Here is a 25,702-nt window from a genome sequence, read left to right as displayed (position 1 = left end):
TGGCTGAAAAGACAACAGGCGTCCGTCACAGGGATTTGGCGCTACCAGAGCACAGAAGTGAACTGACAGACTATGATTTGTAGACCTCCTTGCCGTGATCTGCAATCTGTTTTTAAGTCACTTCCCAGCACAGGCGAGACTTGAGCTGTGTGTGCCCCACAACTAAGAACACTTGTGAAAAACAGAGTAGGGCTAGAAGCCTGTACTAGAGGACTTCCAGTGTCCTCTTCAGCAGTGACTGATCTACAACAGCCCTCTTACGGCACTAGCTGGCAACAGCATCCAACTCTGCAGGTGGCTACAAATTGTATGTTAATTAGGGTAGGAAATGAAGAATAAGCTTCTGCATTTAAACACTTCCAAAAGAAGTTTGTAAAGTGTGTGTCAGTGCCTCCGGTGAAAGAGCATTCCCTTACAGAAATTACTGATGGGTATCTATAAACCCAACCGTGACCCCATGCCTTGTGGAGGTGAGAGGTGAATCAGTCTGTACAGCCAGCTGCCTCAACAGGATCCCAGAAAGAAATCAACACGTAGATTAGTTCTTTGACCTCACTTCTTAAATTCCTTCCTCTTCTAACAATGGAAACTAAGTTCCTACTGTGAAATGATGGATCAAGTGAGACAGTCAGCATAGCAAACATGAGTTAACCACCAGGGGCCGGCACTGTGGCATAGTGGGTAAAGCCGTCGCTTGCCGTGCTGGCATCCCACATGGGCACTGGTTCCAGTCCTGGCTGCTCCACTTCCAATCCAGCTCTCTGCTGTGGCCTAGGAAAGCAGTGGAAGATGGCTTCGGATAGGTGCAGCTCTGGCCATTATGGCTATTTGGGGAGCGAACCAGCGTATGGAAAACTTCTCTCTCTCTGCCTCTGTCTCTCTGTAACTCTGCTTCTCAGATAAATAAACAAATCTTTAAAAAAATTAATCACCATTTTCCTATTAATTCTTTTTTTTAAAAGATTTATTTACTTATTTATCTAAGTGGCAGAGTTACAGATAGAGAGAGGGAGAAACACAGAGAAAGGTCTTCCGTCCACTGGTTCACTCTCCAAATGACTGCAATGGCTGGAGCTAAGCTGATCTGAAGCCAGGAGCCAGGAGCTTCTTCCAGGTCTCCCATGCGGGTGCAGAGGCCCAAACACTGGGCCATCTTCCACTGCTTTTCCAGGCCATAAGCAGAGAGCTGGGATAGGAGCAGCAGGGACATGAAATGGCACCCATATGGGATGCCAGTACTGTAGGCAGAGGTTTAGCCCACTATGCCATGGAGCCAGCTCCCCCTACTCATTCTTAAGAAAATCAACCAGGCCGGCACCACGGCTCACTAGGCTAATCCTCCACCTGCGGTGCTGGCACCCCAGGTTCTAGTCCCAGTCGGGGCGCCGGATTCTGTCCCAGTTGCTACTCTTCCAGTCCAGCTCTCTGCTGTGGCCCAGGAAGGCAGTGAAGGATGGCCCAAGTGCTTGGGCCCTACACCCACATGGGAGACCGGGAGGAAGCCCCTGGCTGCTGGCTTCGGATTGGCACAGCGCGCTGGCTGTAGTGGCCATTTAGGGGGTGAACCAACGGAAGGAAGACCTTTCTCTCTATCTCTCTCTCTCTCACTGTCTAACTCTGCCTGTCCAAAAAAAAAAAAAAAAAAAAAAAAAAGGAAAATCAACCTACAACTAGTGGAGAATATTGTAACTATAAATCCCTCCTGGCACCCAACTGAGCTCCACCTGTTATGCAGTGACAACCCAATGTTGAATACTCTTAGGAAATGACAACCAAGTGTCTGTGGCATCCTCCATGTCATGTAGCCTTGGGGTGTCCAAAGGTGCCCTTTCTCAGATGTGTTATCAGGCTTTATAAGGGGTGGTAGCAGAGGAACAACAAATTATGACTATTATTCAAACATCCGTGGATAAAGTAACCGATACTTTTGTTATCTTGTTGATAGCCCCAAAGAAACAGTTCTCAAATAAACACATTCATCTCCCAAATTACCCAGAGTCTGTACTGGACAGAAGGGTTAGTTAGTCAGACGCTGCATTTTCAAGCACACAAAGTTTATAAAGAATCTCCACCTAGAATCACAGAGTGACAGCAGGGTGGGGGTGTGGGGTCTTCTGAGGTCATCAAGGACCATCTTCACACTTGGGAAACTGAGAAGGAGGCCCAGACAGGAAGTGTCACAGTTACACAGCTACTCGGGACTGATCATTGCCTGGTTCAGTTCTCTTGTCATTCTGCCATGAAACTGTCCAACCTGCCAAGACTCTCTCACATAGAAGGGATCTTCAAGAACGTTATGGAAAATGTACATTATGAAAAATCTGTGCATGGATTTCAAATTTTTATTGCTTGAAAACAAACTTATCTTTTAATCCCATTTCCCATAAAATTCTGAAGTGCCCCCGTATAAAAGCTCTGAAATGGAAATAGCTCTGAAAAATATACTTATAGTTCAAGGGCTTCATGGTTTTCAAAAAATGTAAGAATCTTCCATGCTTTCTCAGGAAATGTTAACTGGCGACTAGAAATCTCCATGTTCATGAATATGCTTAAGTCAGAAGGATTTGACATGTAAAGATATTACAGAGAAAAAAATTTTTCCTTCAATGCTACATTAAACACTGACGCATTTGCCAAAAGGGTAGTTGGAAGAGACCTCTATATTCAAACCAAGGCTCATGAACTTTGTATTTCAAATGTACAGGCAAAGACTTCAGAACAGAACCTCTCAAATGACTTCTAAAATTTACAGACAGCAAGATAATAAATTAGAGAAACTGAAAAAGTACATAGGGTGTAACTCTCCTGCTTTCTCTTCTCCCTCCCATCAAACAGCTATTTCTATCATTTCCAGATGGCTCTCCCATTGCTACATAAACATAAAGGTGGAAAATTCTCCAAAAATGATGCTAAAAATAAGCAGTTCTTAAAGTTTCAGGGCTTCTTTAAAAACAATTGTAGTCAAGCACTGAAACCAAGAAGCTTGTGTTCTAGTTAGTGTTTAATAGCACAAATTCTGTATTAACCTACACACAATTATTGTAAATACAGGCCATGACATGAACTAATGGAAAGCAAATCCTCCCATATTTGTAGCACCCCTATATGATAATGAATGTTTGGAGCACTAACATACAATGATAGAACACTGTATATTTTCTTTTTAAATTTTATTTATTTGAGAGGCATAGAAAAGAAAAAAAAAAAAAAAAAAAAAAAAAAAAGCTCCAATCTGCTGGATTATTCTGCAGATGCCTAAAATGCCCAGGGCTGGGCCCAACCAGAGCCAAGAACTGGGACCACAATCCAAGTCTCCCTTGCTGGTGGCAGGAACCCAATTACTAGGGCCATTACCACTGCCTCCCAGGGTCTGCAGTGGTGAGGAGTTAGAATCTGGAGTCAGAACTGGGAACTGAACCCATCTGATATGGGATGTGGGCCTCTTAACCACCAGACTAAGTACTCACTACAGATGTTCTCTTTTAAGGCAATGTCATAACAATAGTGATCACTAAGTTCCTTCAAATTTTTAAAACTATCTCTTGAAAAAAGTTAAAAAGTGAGGAATATATGAAAAGCACAGGCAGCAAAAGTAAAACAATAGGGACTACATCAAACTTAAAAACAAACAAACAAACAACTTCTAGGGCTGGAATCATGGCACACAAGGTTAAGCTGCCACTAGCAAAGCCAGCACTCTAAGTGCCAGTTTCAGTCCTGGCTGCTCTTCTTCTGATCCAGCTCTCTGCTAATGTACCTGGGAAGGCAGCAGAGGATGGCCCAAGTACTTGAGCCCCTGTCACCCATGTTGGAGATCTGGATGGGGTTCCTGGCTCCTAGCTTCAGTCTGGTGCAGCCTAGCTGTTATAGCTGTTTGGGGAATGAACCAGCAGATGGAAGATCTCTCTCTTTCTCTCCTTCTCTCTGTCACTCTGCCTTTCAAATAAATTCACATAAATAAATATTCATTTAAAAACTTTGTTAACAAAGTAAGTAATCCACAAAATGAAAAGGCAATGTACTGATTGTGAGACAATATTTGGGAACCATATATCTGACAAGGGGTTAATATCCAAATCATTTATATATAAAGGAATTCATAAAACTCAACAGCAAAAAAAACCCAATTTTTAAAAATGGGCAAAGGACCTGAATAGACATCCTCCTCCAATGAAGATATAAAAATGGTGAACAGCATATGAAGGGTGCTCAACACCACCCATCATCAGGGAAATGCAAATCAGAACCACAGTGAGGAAATGGGCATTTGGCCTAATGGTTAAGATGTCCACATCCCACATTTGAGTGCCTGGGTTCAATTCGTGGCTCTGGCTCTGACCACTTTCTCGGCGGCTTCACATTCCCAGTCTGATATGGCAATCAGCCAGCTCTAAGCACGAAGGGGTTAGGAAGGATGAGGGGAAGGGTGGTGACTTCCCTAGCACTCTGCCAAGCTCTAGTCCAACATTCCTTAATGATTCTTTGGCATTTCTACTGTAAGATGGCACACTGAGCAGCACATGTTGCAACTTTCCATTTCAACACCAAATCTTCAGAAATAAGGGAAAGATTTTAATAAAAATTCAGAACTAGGCAAGAAAAGTGGTAGACTAGAAACTCTTAGCACTTAAAGGAAGGACTAGATTAAAGAAAAAATCACTGCCTAAAATTGCTTCTAAATAATGAAAGCCAGGGGGCTGGCACTGTGGCGTAGCAGGTAAAGCTGCTGCCGGCAATGCTAACGTCCCATAAGGATGCCAGTTCTAGTCCCGGCTGCTCCACTTCCAATCCAGCTCTCTTCTATGGCCTGGTAAAGCAGTAGAAGATGGCCCAAGTGCTTGGGCTCCTACACCTATGTGGGAAACCTGGAAGAAGCTCCTGGCTCCTGGCTTTGGATGGGCGCAGCTCTGGCCGTTGTGGCCAATCTGCTGGTGAGTGAACCAGCAGATGGAAGACCTCCCTCTCCCCAACCCCTCCGTGCCTCTGCCTCTCTGTAACTCTACCTTTCAAATAAATAAATAAATCTTAAAAGAAAAATTCCACTTTCACATTAAAAAAAAAAAAAACAAAAACAAAAACAAAAAAGAAAGCCACTGGGGCTGTGGCATGCAAGGTAAGTCTCTGCCTGCAGTGCTGTCATCCCATATGAGTGCCAGTTTGCCCTGGCTATTCCACTTCCAATTCAGCTCCCTCCTAATGTGTCCGAGAAAGCAGCGAAAGATAGCCCAAGTACTTGGGTCCCTGCATCCACATGGGAGACCCAGAAGAATCTCCTGGTTCCTGGCTTCAGCTTGATCCAGCCCCAGTAGTTGCAGCCATTTGGGGAGTGAACTAGCAGATGGAAGATCAATCTCGCTATCTCTGTATCTTTGCCTTTCAGACAGACAGATAAATAAATAAATAGGTAAAGGATTTGAACAGGCATTTATTAAAAAAAAAAAAAAGAAAGAAAGAAAGAAAGAAGAAAGCCTAGGAGTAGGCGTTTAGCCTAGTGTAATGGTTAAGATGCCTGTATCCCACGCCACAGTACCTGTGTTCAGTTCTAGCTCTGGCTCCTGACTTCAGCTTCCTGCCAATGCAGATTCTGGAAAACAGTAGTGATGGGTTCCTGCCATCCAGGCGGGAGACCTGGCCCGGCTCTAGTCACTACAGGTATGTGAGGAGTGAGCCAGCAAAGTGGAATGCTTTCTGGCTCTTACCATTTCTCTCTCTACCTCTCAAATTTAAAAACATTGAAAGCCACGAGGGTGGTGGATATTAGGAGACTGGGGAACATGCAACAGAATATGCTGGGCTCCTGCATAGGAATAGCTGAGACAGAATCTACATTTGCATCCCTGCCTGCTTAGGTCAGGTGCTAGAAGTGGGGCCTTGGCTATGAGACACTCAACAGTGGCCAGAAAGACTGACAACATCCAAGAAGATCAGGAAGGGCCTCCAAGTCCAGATCAGCCCTAGCTCACCTATCTAGCAGCTCCTGTAAACAGGCCCACCTCACTTTAGAAGAGCAGTCAGGGCAAGCACTGTGCGTAGCAGGTAAAGCTGCCGCCTGCAGTGCCGGCATCCCATATGGGCACTGGTTTGAGTCCCAGTTGCTCCACTTCCAATCCAGCTCTCTGCTATGGCCTGGGAAAGCAGCAGGAGACAGCCCAAGCTCTTGGGACCCTGCACCCATGTGGGAGACCTGGAAGAAGCTCCTGGCTCCTGGCTTTGGATCAGCACAGCTCCAGCCATTGCAGCCATTTGGGGAGTGAACCATCGGATGGAAAACCTCTCTCTCTCTCTCTCTGCCTCTCCTCTTTCTGTATAACTCCAATTTTCAAATGAATAAATAAATCTTTAATATATATATATATATATATATATATATATATATATATAAGAAGAGTTGTCTGTGGTACACACAGCCAAAGAACACACCCTGCTCTCCCCCACTAGCAGGTGGCATTCCTGAACAGACTGACAGACGATGTCAAAAATAACAAGTGAACTTTCAGTTAAGACTCACCAAATATTTGAAGAATGTTATTACCAAGAAAGAACTGCCATTCTCAACAAATTGAAGACCTTATACCAGAGGACAGAGAGACAGAACAGGCAACTCAGAGCTTTCAAATACATATAATTTATATTCTCTGAGAGATTTAAGATGCTATTATGTCCATGAAAAAAAATAATCATCTAGATATCTGAGGAATTTAAAAGTTGGATTATTAAAATAAAGATTCAACAGCTGAGCCAAATAGCATAATGGGCACATGTGAAGAATAAGTTAAAGAAGGAAGACTGAATTGAGGAATTCTTTCAGAAAGTAGCCCAAAAGGACCAAGAGATGGAAAGTATGAGGAAAAAAAAAGGACACATGGCATCAGATGTAGAAGTTCCAATATTCATGTAATAGGAATTCCACAGAGAGATTAGGAAGAACGAAGCATAGACAACCAAAGGAATAAAAGAGAACACTTTCTTAGGACTTGACAAACTCATGAGTCTTTGGATTAAGGATACACGAGAGCAACACAAATGGAAAGGAAATGTACACCCTCCTAAAATTCCTGACCCCTCTCAGTCCCAAATATCAAACACATCTAGAGCAAAAGAACACCAAACAGAAATACATTTTCTTACAAAGGAATGGGACTCAGAATGACTGCAGGTTTCAAATAAGCAATACTGACTGCCAAACAATATATCTGCTTATTCTGTCACATAATAGTTAAAAGGCGGGAACAACCCAAACTTTCAAAAGCAAATAAACAAACAAATGTGGAATATACTCATACATACAATGGACTATTCAGCTTAAAAAGGAATGAAATTCTGAGGCCAGCACTGTGGCACAGTGGGTTAAAGCCCTAGCCTGAAGCACCAGCATCTCATATGGGTGCTGGTTCTAGTCCCAGCTGCTCCTCTTCCCATCCAGCTCTCTGCTATGGCCTGGGAAGGCAGAAGAAGCTCCTGGCTCCTGGCTTCAGGTCAGCTCAGCTCTGGCCTTTGCAGCCATCTGGAGAGTGAACCAGCAGATGGAAGACTTCTCTCTCTGTCTCTACCTCTCTCTGTAACTCTGTATTTCAAATAAATAAAATAAATCTTTAAAAAAATGAAATTCTGATACACATTAGGACACAGTTGAATCTTGAAAACATTATGTTAAGTAAAAAAAAAAAAGTCAGAAATAAAAAGGCAAATATGGTTTCATTTCACTTATATGAGGTAACAAGAATAGGCAAATTCATAGAAACAGATAGTAAAATAAGATGTTACCAGAAAAAAAATCTATTAAAATAAAATTTAAAATGGTTAAATAATATGTGATATGTTATATGCTGGAATTGCACACAACAATTAAAAAGAATGTGGTAAGTCTACACACACAAGAGTACTTGAAAGTGTGGAAAAAATGGAAATTAAATTAAAAGCTTATTTTGGTGAAAAAGTATTAATCTGGGGCCGGCACTGTGGCACAGCAGGTTTATGCCCTGGCCTGCAGTGCTGGCATCCCATATGGGTGCCGGTTTGAGACCCAGCTGCTCCACTTCTGATCCAGCTCTCTGCTTCTTGGCCTGGGAAAGCAGTAAAGGATGGCACAAGTTCTTGGGCCCCTGCACCTATGTGGGAGACCTGGAAGAAGGTCCTGGCTCCTGGCTTCAGATTGGCGCAGCTCCAGCCATTGCAGCCATTTGGGGAGTGAACCATCGGATGGAAGACCTCTCTCTCTCTCTCTCTCTCTGCCTCTTCTTCTCTCTCTGTGTAACTCTGACTTTCGAATAAATAAATAAATCTTCAAAAAAAAGTATTAATCCATGCATAGTTTTTTCATAATACATATTTTTCACGAATATTTTAAAGACTCTTCATATGAAAGGATATCAAAGATCTCTCTCCTGCTTCCCTCTCCCTCTCCCTCTCCCTCTATCACTTTGCCTTTCAAATAACTACACTTTTCAAAAAATAATCAGAGTTCAGAATGAAGTACATAGTATGAATCCATTTACTTAAAATGACAAAACTGAAATTATAAATTTATGTAAACTAGATTAAAAACCTAAGAGAAATTTACTAGCTTGGTTTTAGTCACCAGCTCAATAGGATCTGAAGGGCAGCTAAAGGGACTAAGTTTCATCTGTATATTTGAGTTCTTTAAATAAAATAAAACGTGTACACATAAACGTTACTTGTATAATTAAAAGTTAAGACATTAGGAAAAAGGAAGCCTGTAGTAGTCAGGCCTTAGAAAGGAGGTAGCGTAGAGAACGATGTCTGCTGCTAAGTGCCAGCCCCTTCACTGCGTCTTTGCAGTGAGGAACGTCAGGGTTTGTCCCTGCCGTCTCAGAGTTCCATGCCTCACAGAAAAGGCGTTAAATTCACCATCCCTTGTCCTCCTTTAGCACCCTCATCTTCCTCCTCTCTGAGCACCTACCTCTCTTTCTGCTGTATCTGAATCTGGGATTAAAACTCAACAGCAGTAGAAAGGAAAGAATAAGGTTAAAGAGAGAGTCATCATTTTGTTGTATCTGAGGGTCTAGAGAACACTGGACTTCCTATCAAACACTGCCACAGCAGCATAGCACACCCCACACGCGGGGAGTGGACGGAAACCATACCCGAGTCCTCTGGAACCTCGGCAGCCTCGTGGCTACGGCAGAAGTGACTTCCAAGACCTGATTTCTCAGGAGGTCCATTCTTGGAACCCAGCCACATTACTATCAGGAAGCCCAAGCAACCCATGGGGGCCAACCAGGGATCTTAGCCTATAGCACGGCTGAGTACAGATGAGCTGTTCCCACTGAGCCAGGTCAAACTGTACGAACAAAACAACTGTTTTAAGTTATTAAATTATGTGATAGTTACAAGGAAACAAATACTAGAGCAGTTTCCTTCAGAAATATGGAGAATTGAGAGCAGTCCATATCAACAACTGCAGCTACCTAACGCATCACCAGGAGCTTGCGAACACGCCTGCATCAAGAGTGAGGTCACTTTCCCACGGTGAGACTCCACAACAAACACGCTGAGCTCAGCGTCTCAGTGCTGTCTGGCATCAGCTTCTCTTAAGGGACGATCACATGCTCCACTGACATCTTACCTTTCGGAAAGCTGCCGGATCTGCGGGATGCCCATGTACTTGTGGAAGTGCTCCAGAACGTTCATCACGCCCTGCAGGAGATTGGCAACTTCTCCATACTGTCTTCTCCTGGTCATGGCCCTGCAAGGAAACAAAGAGCTGAAAACTTAAAAACAAACAAACAAAACCACTAAGGGCACAAAATACAGATTTTGAACAATTTACTCTAGCTCTAAAATAGATATGAACTCGATTTCATAAACATATACCACACACTGGGTATGTGTGGTGCTGCACACCGGGAGAGAAAAATAAGACCTGGTCCAAATCCTTAAGGTGATATTGTTTAGCAAGGGAGAATGTCAATACATATCTCAGTAGTAACATGCAAGATGAACTAAGTTTTAAATGGAAGTACAAGTTATGTGCTACGGGGATACAAAAGAATGTGTGGGTGATGGGATTCTCATTGGGTGCAGAAGGAGAATCTGGGAAGAATTCATGAATTTGGGATTTGGGTTGGGATATTATAGGATCAGTAGCCTTTGTACAGAGAACAGAGGGAGAGATGTTATTAGCCGAGGCTTATAAAAGATAGACAAAACAAATACTTCTTTCTAGGATACAACAGAAGACATTTACATGTTAACTCAAATTGGAAGGTTTTAAACCAATAATAAGCAACTCTGTCAGAGATATCTACTTTTCCCTTAACTAGGGCTAATGAGGCATAAATAAAAGGATGCTGATGAAATCAACAGTTAGACCCAGTGAGGAAGTACAAGCTATTAGATCTAAATTTTTCATTAGGGTTGGGCTTTTAAATTAAATTTATAATTTATGACCTTCTTAAGAGGATTTAAAAAGCCAGGATCAAGTTCAGGCTAAGGTGTTCTGTTGCCACTGTTGCCTGGTCTGAGAGTTGGTGGCAAACACTGGATCCCTGGGGGAAGAAGCAAAGCAGCCTGCTTTTCCATCTCACTGGCCTGCTGCCCCGACTGACAGCTCCTCCTGGAAAAATGGAGCAGGGATTCCCCTGACACTCGTACAGTGCCTGAGAGAGGTCAGGGAGGCGTCTGCTTCCTCCTCCTTCCCTACGACATACTGCCCATGGCCCTGCTCTACCTCTGGGTGCTATATTCAGATCAGTGTTTCTGTGAGGATGCTGTGTCCACACATGAATCAACCTGCAGGTGGGATGCAGAAAGTCTTGGGCTGAGACAGAGCACAGAGGTGCGCCGGAATGGCAGAGCCCTGCTACTAAGCCAGAGTTCTGGAGTGCTTCGGTATGGCCAACAATCAATTCTTCCTTTTTACACTATTTCCAGGGTTCTCTTACTTAAGTCCTCCTACAAGCCAAACAGGAAGCTTCGTTGTTTGAAAAACTCAATTAAAACAAAAAGGGGTTGAGTGATAAATCAAATATCTGTTTCCACAAGTCTCTTCACTGACAGTATAACTTGCAACTTGGCCCAATACCAGCAGGAAAACTGGCTGAGGCAGATGCTTTAGGTGGGGAGTGTTCACGGGCCTGAACCCCCTTGCCTGCCTTAACAAACACAGCTGTACACGTGAATGGTCCATGTTCCTAGAGTATTCTCACGTGCATTATGGGTCTCCTTTCAGGTGTTAAGTTTTGAGCACCAGAGGGCACAAGGCAAAGTGATGACAGAACACTTCAGGCCAATGTGCACAGGGTGGGCCAGGACGGTGAGACTCTCCTGGCTGAGAAGTGAAGAAACCTATAAGCCCGTTTTCTGTAAGTCATGGGATTCCTGTGGGCCCAGCAGAGGAAGTTGACATGGCTTACTCGAGGGAGTCGACACCGCCCGCCAGCATGTGCAAGTGGTTCAGCGTGGTGATTGAGGTGGTCAGGTGGCGTTTGGCATGATCTAACTGCTTGATATCACGGGTGATTTCTTTAACCTAAATATTAAAAGACCACAGGGGAGAAAGGAAGAAGGTTAAGAAGAATGTAAATCCTTCTGCAATTAGCTCCATGAGAAAACAATGCAAATGAAGCCAGGACAAAACCTCTGGGTTGGCCCCAGGAGAAAACACAAATATCCTTACAATATGAAATTCCAATAATCCCCAACCAGTCCACTTAATTTCACTTGGCATTTATTCACACTTTGTTCTGGGTTACAAAACCTTCAGTTGTAGGAATAAAATCAGCTTTATTTTTCACCATGAATGGAACAATCCAAAGATCAATGTAGGACTAAGCATTCAGGGTGCAGGGGCAGCCCAGCACTTTCCCATGCAGGAAAGTAAGCCTCAGCTCCTGCAATGCCTGGATTCTGTATAACACAGACAGCATTAATCAGCTAACCAAATGGAGAGGGTCATTATTAATGGATCCAGGGTTTATTGCCCAGGTCTGCAGCAAAGAAAAGAAGTTCTCTCAAACCAAAAGGCAACTAAAATGTGACCCCTGTCACATAAGCTTAACATGTAAGTTCCTGAGAGGACAGTCACGGTCTTCGGAAAAACAGAGGGCAATCAGGCGATAAAAATTCTGACTGTGGACCCAGCAGGTCTGCAGCTGGGAACACAAGTATATTTCAGTTGCTAGAAAAGTGTATTTGACAGTGATGCTGGGAAGAATTCTCCAACTTTACTAACATCCAGGTGCAATCTTCCATTCAGCTGAGTCCATGAGGATTAAGAAACTTTCTTTATGGCAATCTGATTTCCCAGGTTCTGTGATCTTTAGAGGGAAGAGTGCCCTGGGCACCAGGAATAGATATTCTAGTCACTGGACACACACATCTTCCGTTAAAGTGAAAAACCTGGAAATGAGCTGATATCATGGGATCTCACTTTTCAGCATACGGTCATCACCCTGGCTGAACTCACACAGGAAAGATTAGGACCTGCACAGCAAAATTCCATACCCACAAGCCTGAAAGGTTAACCAGGGACTCAGCAGAGACCTCCCCATCAAGCCTGCATCCCCTCTAGAACCCTAAGGCCATTAATCTACCTCCAATTACATTAAGAAGGAGAGGGAGGGAAGATGAGACAGAGAGAGAAAGGAGAGGGAGGCAGAGGGACAAGGAGGGAGAGAGAAACGGTGAAGACCCACGGAAACTCTACTGAATAACCAAGCTTGAGACCAAAAAGATCAGGAGTTGTAGAAGAAATTATTTGTGTGAGTCTGGCCCTATAATCTGATCACCCACTTCTAACATTTAAAATCATCCTCTTATTTCCTACACAGAATCCCTGTTCCTCTTTTCTAGGTTCCTCAGTTTCAGGTTAATATCAGGTCTGTGACCACTGTGTTCAAAGTCACAGTCACCTACGACTGGTCACTTTCCCTGCAGCTTACTCATCCTGAAATCCTGAGTACTCTACCTTGGCCTCATGTTGAGAGTCCATCCCTGCCCTCTTCCTCCTTGTTCAGGCCCTCACTGCGCTGCACTGGAGCTTTTCAGTCCTAATCACTCCCATCACTCCCTATGCCATATCCTGTGCTTCTCGACACAATCTGTACTGCTGGTTATTCCCTAAACAAAACCTCTGCTGGCTGGGCATGCAAGGAGCACTCAAGTCAAATGTACATGACACCATTCTACAAAACCAAATAAGAATACCATTAACCTCGGGGCTGGCACTGTGGCACAGTGGGCTAAACCTCTGCCTGCAGCACTGGCATCCCATATGGGCTCTGCTTTGTGTCCCGACTGCTGCTCTTCCCATCCAGCTCTCTGCTATGGCCTGGGACAGCAGTGGAAGATGGCTCAAGTGCCTGGACCCCTGCATCTGCATGGGAGACCAGGAGGTAGCTCCTGGCTCCTGGCTTCAGATCGTCCTAGCTGTGGCCATTGCAACCACTGAGGGAGTGAACCAGCAGATGGAAGACCTCTCTCTGTCTTTCTCTCTCTCTCTCTGTAACTCTACCTCTCAAATAAATAAAATCTTTAAAAAAAGAATAAATTAACCTACACTGTGAACAATGGCAGCCAAATGGGCACAGAATATGCTATGGCTGGGTTTGGAGTCAGAAAGATCTAGGACTCAATTCCAGCTCTACCACTCACAATCCATGCCCTAGGACAATTTTCTCAGCCTCACCAGGCTTAGTGTCCTCATCTGTAGAATGGGCAATCATAAAGATAATGACAACAAAATCTAGTTCATAAGGTTGTCATGGGGGCTAATTTAGATCATTTGGACAAGGAACTGGCTTAGTGCTGGGCACACTGCAAAAGCTCAGCAAACATGGTTTCCCTTCATTCCTACCTCTTCTTCCCTTTGGCAAAGCACTGTCCAGGAAAGCAAACTGCTTTAAAACGCGAAGTGTAGTAACTTTACAAGCAGCTCAGTCACACTGTCACTGTACCCCTTTGGCTGGAAGAGGGCACACAGACCATAACTGTAAAACTGGAATCATAAGAATGGCGATGAGCAAGAGACCTGAGTACAATAAACTCTAGCAAAAGATGCACTTGACTCCTGATGACCATGCTTCAGCAGCCCCAAATGGTATAGAGGGGAGTGCCCCCTTGGGGAAGGACCGCAGATCCAAATCCCCAGTATGATGCCCAGTGTCCTTCACATGGTGAATTTTCACAACACTGTGGGGTAGGTGCAGTTGTTCTTATCTTACAGTTGAGGAAACTGGAATTCGGGGGCCTTATGTGACCTATGATTTCAACCCAGGAGCCTCCCATGATGGAGGAGTGGGTGAATACTGAATGTGCAGTCAGCAGAGTGCCCTTGTGAGGTCGCCATTGGGGATCCTGAATTTGTAGAGTGAGAACTTCATCAAAACCACATGTGTGTGTTTCCTGGGTGGAATACATCCCACATCCCAGATGCAGGCCCAGGTTCACGGTGCTACCAAGTTACTAATCACATACCTTAATTGAGAAAATGCGTGGTATAAACAAATCCAAGAGAAAGGAATCCAAAATGACTATGAAACTATTTTGGGGGAAGGAAAAAGACAAGCTTTCCTTTCTAAAAGCAGGGCTGTAGATGTAGGGCAGCAGGGATGGTGAGTCACTGCTGTCTAGCAGCTCTGCATGAATGATCTGGAATGGACTCACAGGGGCTTGGTGTAGAATGTGGGTGACTGAAGTTGACAGGAAGTGGGAGGAAAAAGCCTGTTACTTAGCATGACTGGAGGAGAAGTTAACTTCCTCTTTTGGTTTAAAAAAAAAACTTACCATTTGCTCTGATTTTTCTGCCTTGTCTTTGATGTCTTTGATTTTGCCAAAGAGTTGCTGAATAGCCTTCTGGGCCTCTTCAAGTGCCTAGAATAAGAGAAGTAAGTGAAGCATAAGCAGCAGTGCAAGCCAGCTCCCGTCACTACAATACAGTCAATTCCAGCCTCCACCGAAAATATCCACAAAGCTCTCTTGATTCACTGTGCCTTCACCAACTATTTTACTACCAAAGTAGTAGAGACCTCCAGAGTCCAGTATTTGGTTACAAATACTCCGGACTCTTACCGATCAGCATCATAAAGTTTTACTTTAACTATTTGTTTATCTTTTTATTTGAAAGGCAGAGTGACAGAGACAGAGAAAGATCTTTCATCTGCTGGTTCACTTCTCAAATGCTTGCAAGAGCCAGGGCTGGGCCAGGCTGAAACCAGGAGCTAGAAACTTCATTTGGGTCTCCCACATGGGTGGCAGGGGCCCAGGGACATTAGCAGGGAGCTGGAATGGAAGTAGAGCAGCTGGAACTCAAACCAGCACTCTGGTATAGGCTATCAGTGTCGTAAGCAGCGGCTTTATCTGCTACACCAAAATGCCAGGCCCCATAAAGTTTTAATTTAAAAACTGAACTGATTCCCTCCATCTCACTGATTACTACATGTTGGTGATGACAATAAACAGGACATGCACAATTGTGTGCCTGCACAAGTCTATAGGAGACAGAGATGGGCTCTATGTTGGGGACAGGGGAAGCTCTGGATTTGGAAGTTCCAAAAGTTCCAAAAGACTGTGCCTTATTAAAAGAAATAAGTCCTTATTCAAAGAAATAGGGACTGTGCATGGGGACTCCAGAATCAATAAAGACACGAATATCTCACTTGCAACCAATGAAGTCAGAAAGGAACACTTAAAAGCTAATGGTAGGGGCTAGTGGTGGCGCAGCAGGTTAAGCCTCTGTCTGCAGTGCCGGCATCCCATGTGGACACCGGTTCTAGTCCCGGCTGCTCCTCTTCCAATCCAGCTCTCTGCTATGGCCTGGAAAAGCAGTAGAAGATGGCCCAGGCACTTGGGCCCCTGCACCAGCGTGGGAGACCTGGAAGAAGCTCCTGGCTCCTGGTTTCAGATCATCCTAGCTCTGGCCGTTGCAGCCACTGGGGGAGTGAACCAGAGGATGGAAGACCTCTCTCTCTGTCTCTGCCTCTCCTTCTCTCTGTGTAACTCTAACTTTTGAATAAATAAATATTTTTTAAAAAAGCTAATGGTAAGCTAAATATTTGCACTGAAATCACTCCTGCTCCCCAGAGATGAATGCTACACATTGAAAGTATCACCACCCACAGTATCTCCTGCAAGTAGAGGAAGTAATAGAAGAGGCCCTTGACGGTGCTAATGCCACACACATGTGGAACATGTGTTCTTCAGTGTCCAGTGGCTGAAGACTCCCTCCAGCTGACTAAGCTCTGAGTGCCACCCACACCAGTCAGCATTTCACTAACCCCTGCACTCTGTCAATCATTCAGCAGGGCCTTCCTGAACACCTCCCATATATCATGTATTACTCTAAGCACTGAGAATCCAATGGTAGACAAGATAGCTTCTGGTCACTCTCCCTGTCCGCATGGAACTTACTCTGAGAAGTGAAAGGAGGAGATATTGGAAAAGAAACTAAAGAAAAAAAGAAGAAAATGTCTGAGTGTGTTAGGTACAGAGAAGGAACTAAGCAGAGTGACAAGAATGTGGAAAACAGTGGTCAGAGGGTGTCCTGAGACACACTGTATGAACTGGACCCCAGAGGTAGGGAAGACACAGGATTTGTAGATGTAGAGCAGGAGAATTCCAAGGAGACAGAAGAGCAACAGCAAAGACCCTGAGACCAAAAGACCTTGGTGGTTTGGAGACCAAAAAGAGAGGCAGCAGATGGTAATGCCATAATCGGAGTAGGAAGTATTCTGCAATATTCAGAGGTAGGCAAGAGCCAGGGCATGGAAGGCCTCACAGGCCTGGTAAGAAGCATGAGATTCTATGCTAAGCGCAATGAGAAAACATTGCAGGGTCTTAAACAAGGAGCTGGAGTATGGTTTATGCGTACAACAGCCCATGCTGGCTGCTATGTGGCCAAGGCCTTATACAGAAGAAGGAGTGCACACACTAGAGAAAGAACTGTTAGGAAGCTGCTGAAGTTGTCTAATCACGGATGGGGAGGTAGCTCTTGGGGACCAGAAACAGTGGGCAATTTGGGGTTTGCACAGAGATGCACCCTTCAGGATTCACTGATGGCCAGGGAAGGCTCGTAGATCACTCCTAGCTTTTGGTTTGAAAAGTCAGTGGGGCCAGCACTGTGACATGGAGGATGAAACCGTCATCTGCAGTGCCGGCATCCCATGTGGGCACCTGTTCTAGTTCTAGCTGCTCCACTTCCAATCCAGCTCCCTGCTGTGGCCTGGCAAGGCAGTACAGGATGGCTCAAGTCCTTGGGCCCTTGCACTCACGTGGGAGACCTGGAAGAGGTTCCAGGCTCCTGGCTTCGGATTGGTGCAGCTCTGGCCTTTGCAGCCGTTTGGGGAGTGGGCCAGCAGATGGGAGATCTCTCTCTCTCTCTCTCTGCTTCTGCCCCTCTGTAACTCTGCCTTTCAAACAAATAAATAAATCTTAAAAAAAAAAAAAAAAAAAAAAGTCAGTGAATGGTTCCATTTACTGAGCCAGGAAGATAGGAGAAGGGATAGGTTCAATGGGCAGACATGGTGGTGGTGAACTGGAAATCAACAGTCCATTTTCACGGGCTGGAGCTGTGGAGGCACGGGTTAAGTCATTGCCTGCAACACTGGCATTCCATATGGGTGCCAGTTTGAGATGATGCTTTCTAAACCCACAGGAACTTTCTAAAAACTTTATAAGAAAGCACCATGGAGGCCTCTGCCCACTAGAAAGGACTGACCTTGGCATGGCTGGCATAGAATTCTGGGATACTGCGTGTGGTATCATGTTATGATGTGCTAATGGGATGGCAACCACTGTAGTGTCTTCTAGCCAAATGCCCTAAGAAACAGGAAATGTGGCTAGGAATGCATACAGGGCCAAGTTCTACCATGAGATCTAAAGTCTGAAGGAGTCTGCGTGACACTCCTCAGAGAGGGGGTTCTTAGCCCCTTTTCTCACTCATCACTGATCTGGCTTCTGACCAGGACTGTGCTGAGGGCACCAGACTTCCCTTCCAGCAAACACGTAAGACTTGCACACCCTCACATTTCACAGCCTTCAAGAAAGATAATCTGTCTGCCAGGTTTTTTTCAGGCTGGAATACTTTTGCTTGTTATAATCATGTACTAAAGTTGGAGAAATTTAATGTAATTCTTTTTCCAGAGTCAAAAAGGTTCCTCTGAAGTATCCACTCTATCAAGCACATCCATTTTTAACACACACACACACACACACTCACACTCGTATGTGATCACAAACCTTCTGTAACACAGAGAGAAGAGCATTTTTTTTGTATTTGGAAGCATCATAAGACCTACAAAGGGAAACAATCTTATTTTTAAAGAATGTTAAAACATTCTTACTACATGGTTAATCAGAAAATGTGTTGAAAGAAAGATTGTGGCACTGTCTCTAGGCTCTCTTTAAAATAAAATGTGGCTGCTTTTCCATTCCAAGCTATACGTGGATTAAAAACAGAACAAATCTCCCCAAAATGTCTGCTTTCAATCGCCCTGAGTTTCTACCCCTACCCGGAGTTCCAGAATTGAGCACTGGAGCGTGGCCACAGCCTGCATGGGAGGGTGGCATTAAGAAGCAGTCACGGAGTGGCCTTCAGCAGCAACTCAAATTCTGTAACCAGGAGACCACTGAGCTAGCCTAGAAAGCTCGGCAAAACCAGTGACAGTAGCTGTGTACTTCTGTGCACTGCCAGCAGTAGCGGCTCCTCTTAATTTTCCTTGCCTCCTGAAGCAGACTCTGAGCAGGCTCGCAAAGCCACCCTAGGTCGTGTGCTTGGAAGATAAGCAGCATGGGACCTGCGCAGACTCTGCTGTCTTCTTTCTTTTTTTTTTTTTTTTGCGGAATTGTTGTCTGCCTCCTGTGTAGATAGAGGGACTCTGATCCAATGGCGGCGCCTTGAGAAGTAAACATCCCCTGTCGCTCTTAAGATGCATCTGATTTTGCAGTTTGCTCTATGAGAGAGCTATAGTGCCTTCACTCTGTGAGTGCGCAGGCAGCCTTTCAGAGATTTTAAACAGAGATCCCATTTGTGGCTGGTGGAGGAAGGAGGAAAGGCTGTTCGTGTTCAGAACAACTGGTATGGTTTTAGATTGTTCTTTGAAAAAATAAGATTACTGGGAAGAAAAGCAGCTTTTCCCACTATTTGGCTACCATTTTTCTTCTCCAATGTTACATTTATCTTCTGGTTCTCTTTTCTTTTATACTGTATGGAAAAGTGGCATGTTGTTTAGTTAAAAGCACGGGATTTTGAATCAGCACACTGGGATTCGACCTTTGGCCTTGCCACTGACTAACGTGACCCCTGTCAATCTGTGTCATCTCTAGGAGGCAACCAAAATCAGGTCATCTTTCTCAGAGATCTTTCTTTTCTCTTTTCTTTTTCTTTTTTTAAGAAAGATTTTTATTTATTTATTTGAGAGGTAGAGTTACGGACAGAGAGAGAGACAGAGAGAAAGGTCTTCCATTGGTTCATTCCCCAAATGGCCGCTATGGCCGGCGCTGCGACAATCTGAAGCCAAGAGCCAGGTGTTTCTTCCTGGTCTCCCATGTGGGTGCAGGGATCCAAGCACTTAGGCCATCCTCCACTGCCTTCCTGGGCCACAGCAGAGAGCTGGACTGGAAGAGGAGCAACCGGGACTAGAACTGGCGCCCATATGGGATGCTGGCGCTGCCGGCGGAGGATTAACCTAGTGTGCCACGGTGCCGGCCCCTCTCAGAGCTCTTTTGTTAGGAAGGAATACAGGGTCAGTAGTATGTGTCTTTGGAACTGTGGCCTCAGTGCTCTTCCCTCCTCTTGCAAATCTTCCTCTTACTGGATTATTACAGAGTCTGCTGTGCAAAGAGTAGACATGTTCTGAGCTGGGCCAACTCAGATTTATCTTGTAACTTCCCTGAACTAGAATTGGGAAACAGATTTCATCTCATTCTGGTGGTAGGAGCCCCCAGATGTGAGACTGGGTTAAACAGCAGTGAGGTTCCCCAGTAATGGCAGGAGGCTGGCCTCCAGGTAGAGATGCTGAAGTTGAGACAGAGTTACTGAGCACTGTTCCAGTCTGCACCTCAGTAGTTTAACAAACCCAGCTGAGGCATCACTCTAACAATGGCCACACTATTCAACCTCTCCTTCAAAACAAGACAAAACAGCATCCTTCCTCAAAAATCTCCATTTCTGCTTAAGGTAGTTTATGTCAGGATTTTTGTCTTCTGCAACCAAGAGAGTCCTGAGTATATAAAACATCAAACCCATAAAGGAGCTCTCTACACAGCAACTATGAATATTACTGCTAGATCTCCCAAAGTGCACTGTCTTAGATGGAGCTATCCTTCTAACAGTCAAAGCTTGTTGATCAATCTTACTGCTTTCCAGGTAAGCTGATGAAGTTCAATATCTGCAGGCATACTCAGAGAAATGGTTTTCATGTTCAAAATGAAATGCTCTATAGAAAAAGTTTAAAAGTTTGGCTCAATCTTTCACTAAAAAGTGAATCCTGGAGCCGGTGCTGTGGCATAGCGGGTAAAGCCACTGCCTGCAGTGCTGGCATCCCATATGGGCGCTGGTTAAGAGTCCCAGCTGTTCCACTTCTGATCTGGCTCTCTGCTTCTTGGCCTGGGAAAGCAGTAGAAAATGGCCCAAGTCCTTGGGGCCCTGCACCTGCATGGGAGACCTGGAAGAAGCTCCTAGCTCCTGGTTTCGGATTGGCGCAGCTCCAGCCATTGTGGCCAACTGGGGAGTGAACCAGTGGATGGAAGACCTTTCTCTCTCTGTCTCTCCTCTCTCTGTGTAACTCTGACTTTCAAATAAATAAATCTTTAAAAAAAAAAAAAAAAGGTGAATGGCTACTATGTGTACTGTGCTAGATACTGAAAGAAAAGGATCACTAAACAGGGGACATGTCTTTGAAAGCTTGTAAGAAACATAAATAACTGTAAGACAAGAATGATACCAGATGTTTGAATAAGGAATCGTTCAGTGTCATTTGGTAAACAAGAGAATTCTCTAGACAGTAGAAACACTGATGAAGGCTACCACATCGGATAAGTCCCACAAAAAAGCCACTGAAGGTGGACACTTAGTTTTAAGTAGTTTCCATTTGCGGAAAGTCCTGTCTTTTGAACTACTGGCCACCCTGGCACCACGAAGGGCTGTTGCTATGGAAACAGGGCATCCCCAGCTGAAGCAAAGGAGCTTTAAGAATCCTCCGCAACAGCGACAGTGCGTCCTGTTCCCCACACTGATGCCAGGCGATAGCAGAGGCTGCAGGACTCTCCAGCCCCGGATGGCTGCCCACGCACAGCACGGCGCCTCCTGGGCCTGGCAGCCCTGGTCAGAAGCCAGATGGGCACTCGGCAGACGACAATCAGTAGTGTTAACACTAATTCTTCCATAAGAAACCATTCAGAAACCTTGAGGAGAAAGGGGCTTTATGTAAAGCACAGACGTCTTTCCAAGTGCACAAATCTAAAGAATGCAAGAAGTAAAGGGAGTAATTCTCACCTTATTTATTAAAATGCTCTGTTCCACATAGGTTACTTTTATTTATGATTTATGCAAACCATATCCACTTAAAATATGAACCAAGGAGCTCATTTTTATTGTTTTTAGGAGACAGGGCTGGGACACAAATTTAGCAGTGTCCAAACAAGACTAAACACTTACATTTTAAAGTTCTGCTTATATCTGTTATCACCCACAACAGAATACGCCAGCCCTGAAATAGCTGGGGGTGGGGGTGCATTCACGCACGGCTTCCTCTGATGAAATGTAACCCTTGAGGAGGTGCACACTGAAAGGAACGACTCCAAACGCCAAAAGAAAAAGAAATGTTTAAGAAAGAGTCTCAGCTGCTTTTGCCAAATAAGAGGTACAGAAATTCAATACTTTAGGAAACAGAGAACATTTCAAGAACAACTCGTCCAAGTTTAACAGAGGACGACTTCCCACAAACAGCTAAGACTTCCAGTTGCCAAGTTAGAGGCTGCTTAGTTCATCCTCATGCCCTATCTTACTGTGACTTCTAACTTTAGCCATTTAGTAGTGCTCATCTATATCATGGGTCTTCAGTCCGGAGAAAATGTCCTTCTGGGGTGACTCTGTCCCTGCAGGGGTTTCTGGAGACCCTTCTAAGCACCAAATGCCCTTTGGGTGATGGATCCCTTGGGGGCTCTACCTGGATGATTCTCTCTCCTTCTATCTCACCTCTTTGGGACCTCAGTGGTGCCTATATGTTCAGTTACCCTTCGTGCACTGTTGTTTTCATTCTTGAGTTCTTTTCTCAGTCCAGTTTCTTTATTATGCTAAGGGAGATCCCACTGGTTAATGAGACCACTGGGTTCCCTTGCAAATCAGTTAACTTTTCAGGTTCTGTAGTGACAAAAAGTAGCTTCCAAATCTGCTTTAAAACTTTTGTCACTGTTTAGAATTTTGGGGGCCATTGTTATGGCACAGTGGGTTAAGCTACCATCTGCAACACCAGCATCCCATAGGAGTGCTAGTTCAAGGCCAGGCTACTGCACTTCCAATCCAACTCCCAGCTAATGTGCCTTGGGAAAGCAGGAGAAGATGGCCCAAGTAATTAGGCTTCTGCCATCCACATGGGATGGAGTTCTAGGCTCCTGGCTTCAGCTTGGCCTGGCCCTTGGCATTGTGGCCATTTGGGGAGTGAACCAGCTGATGGAAGATCTCTCTCTCTCTGTCTCTTGCTCTTTGTGTAACTCTGCCTTTCAAGTAAAAAAAAGAATAATTCTTTTAAATGAATAATAATTCTTAAAAAAAAAAGAATAATAAATTTTGTATGTACAAGGATGTAGCCTATCAGGAATCAAAAAACCTGGATGTGTGATTAACTTACTGAATGTGATTTTAGGCAAGTCACAGAATGTCCAAGAGCCTGCTTCTTCATGTATAAAATGAAGAGACCATCATCTACATGGTCTAATTCACATCTCTGTGAGAATCAAGTAAAGTAATATGTGCAACAATGTTTTGTAGAGTGGAAGAGAAACATTTATAATGTAATAAAACATTAGCAATATAGATCAAGGCAAAGGACTCAAAATTTATGTTTTACAAAAGCAACTCATGCAAAGCAATGAGTCTCTCCTTACAATGAATCAGTCAAAAAAAAATGTACTAGTTTTGTAACAGTACATGCTTAATTCTAGTGATCTTCAGGGCTGACAAGTGGTATCTAAATCTGCACACAAGAGGCTAATTTAGTATCAGAAATCTACGAAGATCAGAATCTCCTAGCATTAAGTGAAAATAAAGAATAGATTTCTGACTTAATAGAAGCAGCCCTTGGCCTAGGTTATGATACCAGTCTTATCAGAGGAATAACAATACACTATCCATCCTTACTGTTCCCAGATGCCGGAGAACAAGAGAAGTTCAAGAATGACAAGAAGGCAAGGCTTGGTAATTAGATCTGAGGTGGTGTAAAGACCCCTCAACTCACTTCTCGTGCTTGTTGAAAGACAGTGTTTTGATCATCAGATTTACTTATCAGTAAGTATATCTCCAGAAGAAATGTCTCCCTTCTAATCCAGGGCTGTTTTAGAGTGGCACTAATGGATTTTGCCTACCTCCTGTATTCTAGGTTATCAAATTTAAGAATATCAAAGGAGGTGGATCGGCAGGGAGGGGGCGGGGTGTGATCAGGCCAGGTCTGCCGGCCTCTACATGCGGCAGGTGAGCCTGCAAGCTAACCTGAGCCAGCGGCCCAGAGCCAGCCAGCGGGCGCCCCAGAGGCGGCAGCACAAGGAAGGGCCCAGCACACGCACTTGCTCTGGCTGCCGCATGGCGGACAGCGGCCCTGGTCCCCAGACTGGGCAGCAGCGGCCCAGGGCCTACTTTCAGAGCCTCCCTGGGGCTAAAGGCGAGGACTGGGATGCACGGACATGAGGGTCCTGTGAGGCGCCAAGGAAAGGGTCACTGTGAAGTGTGACCTCAAGGAGCCATGGAAGCGCCTCAACCTGGAGGAGTGGTTCCTGGAGCAGCTCACACGCCTCTACGACTGCTAGGAAGAGGAGATCCCAGAGCTAGAGATTGATGTGGATGAGCTCCTGGACTTGGAGAGGTACGATACCCAGGCTGCCAGGTCAGTGAGCTGCTGGTTGACTGTTACAAACCCATTGAGGCCTTCATTTCTGGCCTGCCTGACCAGATCTGGGGCACACAGAAGCTGAGTGCACCCCAGAAGAAGTAAAGGTCCCTGACCCCAATGAACGGTGGCACCTGCAGGACAATTGCTGCCCCCAACCTCATAGCAACAGCAATGCTGGGGACCCTGCAGCCACGCCTCCTGCCATGAGCAGGGCTCCCTGTGCCCCTGGCAGAGGGGCTTCTTCCCAACCACTTTGTTTCCCATTTTTAGAGTTCTCTTATTGTTATTAAGTGGATGGGACTTTTTGTGCTTTTATACTGACTTTGCAGTGCGGGCCCTTTAATAAAGCTAGGGTATGCCTCTGGTGCAGAAAAAAAAAGAAAAGAATATAGAAGGACACAGTGTATATTGAGAGTCCACGATACAATGTGAAAACAGAAATTAGATTTTGTGGCATGTAAGGCAATACCATATGGAGGAAAATCATTTTCTGGTATATTCAAGACTTTAATCTAGATGACTACAGAACACCAAACTGAAACATACTAAAAAAGTACTATCTCTGGTTTGACAAAATTAATCTCCTTCTCAGAGTCCAAATTAGAGCAGAGGAAATTTTCAGCTACAATACAGACTCCTGAAAATACAGATTTAAAAATGGAAATGCTGACAGAACAACCACAGCACTGAGTCTGTGCTATTCTAAATCCTGCACCTCCACAAATGAAGGTGGGAAGAGGGGAGAGGAGGTCAAGTTCTTACACACAGAGTTTCAGCTTCCTATCCATTGTTCAGACACATCTGAATGACTTCTTGTGTGAAGGACCTGAAACCCAGAAAGCGCTGCTCTGTCAGCAGTAACACTGCAATTTTTCTAATGCACACCCGCAAACCCAGGATGGAATCTTCCTTACAAAATCTCTAACTACAAGCAGTCAAAAGCAAGAGGAGTTGGGGAAGAGCCAGAGCAGCCACCGTAGTCATGAATGGCATTTTCCTCTTTGGATGCAGAAATCTTAGTCTACACTTGTGACTGCTTCAATTTAATGAGGAGACAGGTAGATGGCAAAAGTTATACTTAACTTTCCTTTCTTGGTTCCCAGGGAGTGCCAACTTATGTGGCAATGCCTCAGAAGAATAATAAACTTCACTGTTCCTTTTTGGCATGCTATTTTCCTAAAGCTATTTTCAATAATCATGTTACAGACAAGTGGGACTTGTGTTTCTAAGGTCAGGAAGGAAACAGTACAACTGCTGGACTTACTAACTAAAAAACCAACCAACCAACCAAACAAACAAACAAAAAAACCCCAGTGTGGTTTTATTCTTATTAGGGGAGAGTATCTCTATTATAAGATACTGAATACAAAAGCTTAAGATGCCAGAGCTAGGGGCTGGCGCTGTGACACAGTGGGTTAAAGCCATGGCCTGAAGTGCCAGCAACCCATATGGATGCCAGTTCTAGCCCTGGCCGCTCCACTTTCAATCCAGCATTCCTGCCAATGTGCCTGGGAAAGCTGCAAAGGATGGTCTAGGTCCTTGGGCCCCTGCATCCATGTGGGAGACCCGGAAGCTCCTGGCTTTGGATGGGCTCAACTCCAGCTGTTGCAGCCATTTGGGGAGTGAACTAGCAGATGCAAGAC

The 25,702-nt window shown here is 44.7% G+C and overlaps 1 protein-coding gene and 1 pseudogene across 1 annotated transcript in view; one reads left to right on the top strand and one right to left on the bottom strand.

Moving 5' to 3' along the window:
* Nucleotides 1-25,702, bottom strand: part of VPS53 (VPS53 subunit of GARP complex) — a 150,738-nt gene that overhangs the window by 91,152 nt on the left and 33,884 nt on the right. The window contains exons 5-7 of the mRNA XM_062215673.1: nucleotides 14,746-14,832; nucleotides 11,376-11,491; nucleotides 9,587-9,706 (exon numbers count right to left, since the gene is read on the bottom strand). Coding sequence (XP_062071657.1) covers nucleotides 9,587-9,706; nucleotides 11,376-11,491; nucleotides 14,746-14,832 — 323 coding nt within the window. The remainder of the gene's footprint in view (nucleotides 1-9,586; nucleotides 9,707-11,375; nucleotides 11,492-14,745; nucleotides 14,833-25,702) is intronic.
* On the top strand, nucleotides 23,324-24,161 carry LOC133776787 (protein phosphatase 1 regulatory subunit 14B-like; annotated as a pseudogene).

This window comes from Lepus europaeus, chromosome 18 (assembly GCF_033115175.1).
Source record: "Lepus europaeus isolate LE1 chromosome 18, mLepTim1.pri, whole genome shotgun sequence".
In the NCBI taxonomy this organism is placed as follows: Eukaryota; Metazoa; Chordata; class Mammalia; order Lagomorpha; family Leporidae; genus Lepus; species Lepus europaeus.
The sequence above is the reverse complement of the archived record's forward strand: the minus strand, read 5'-3'. Positions and strand labels throughout refer to the sequence as shown.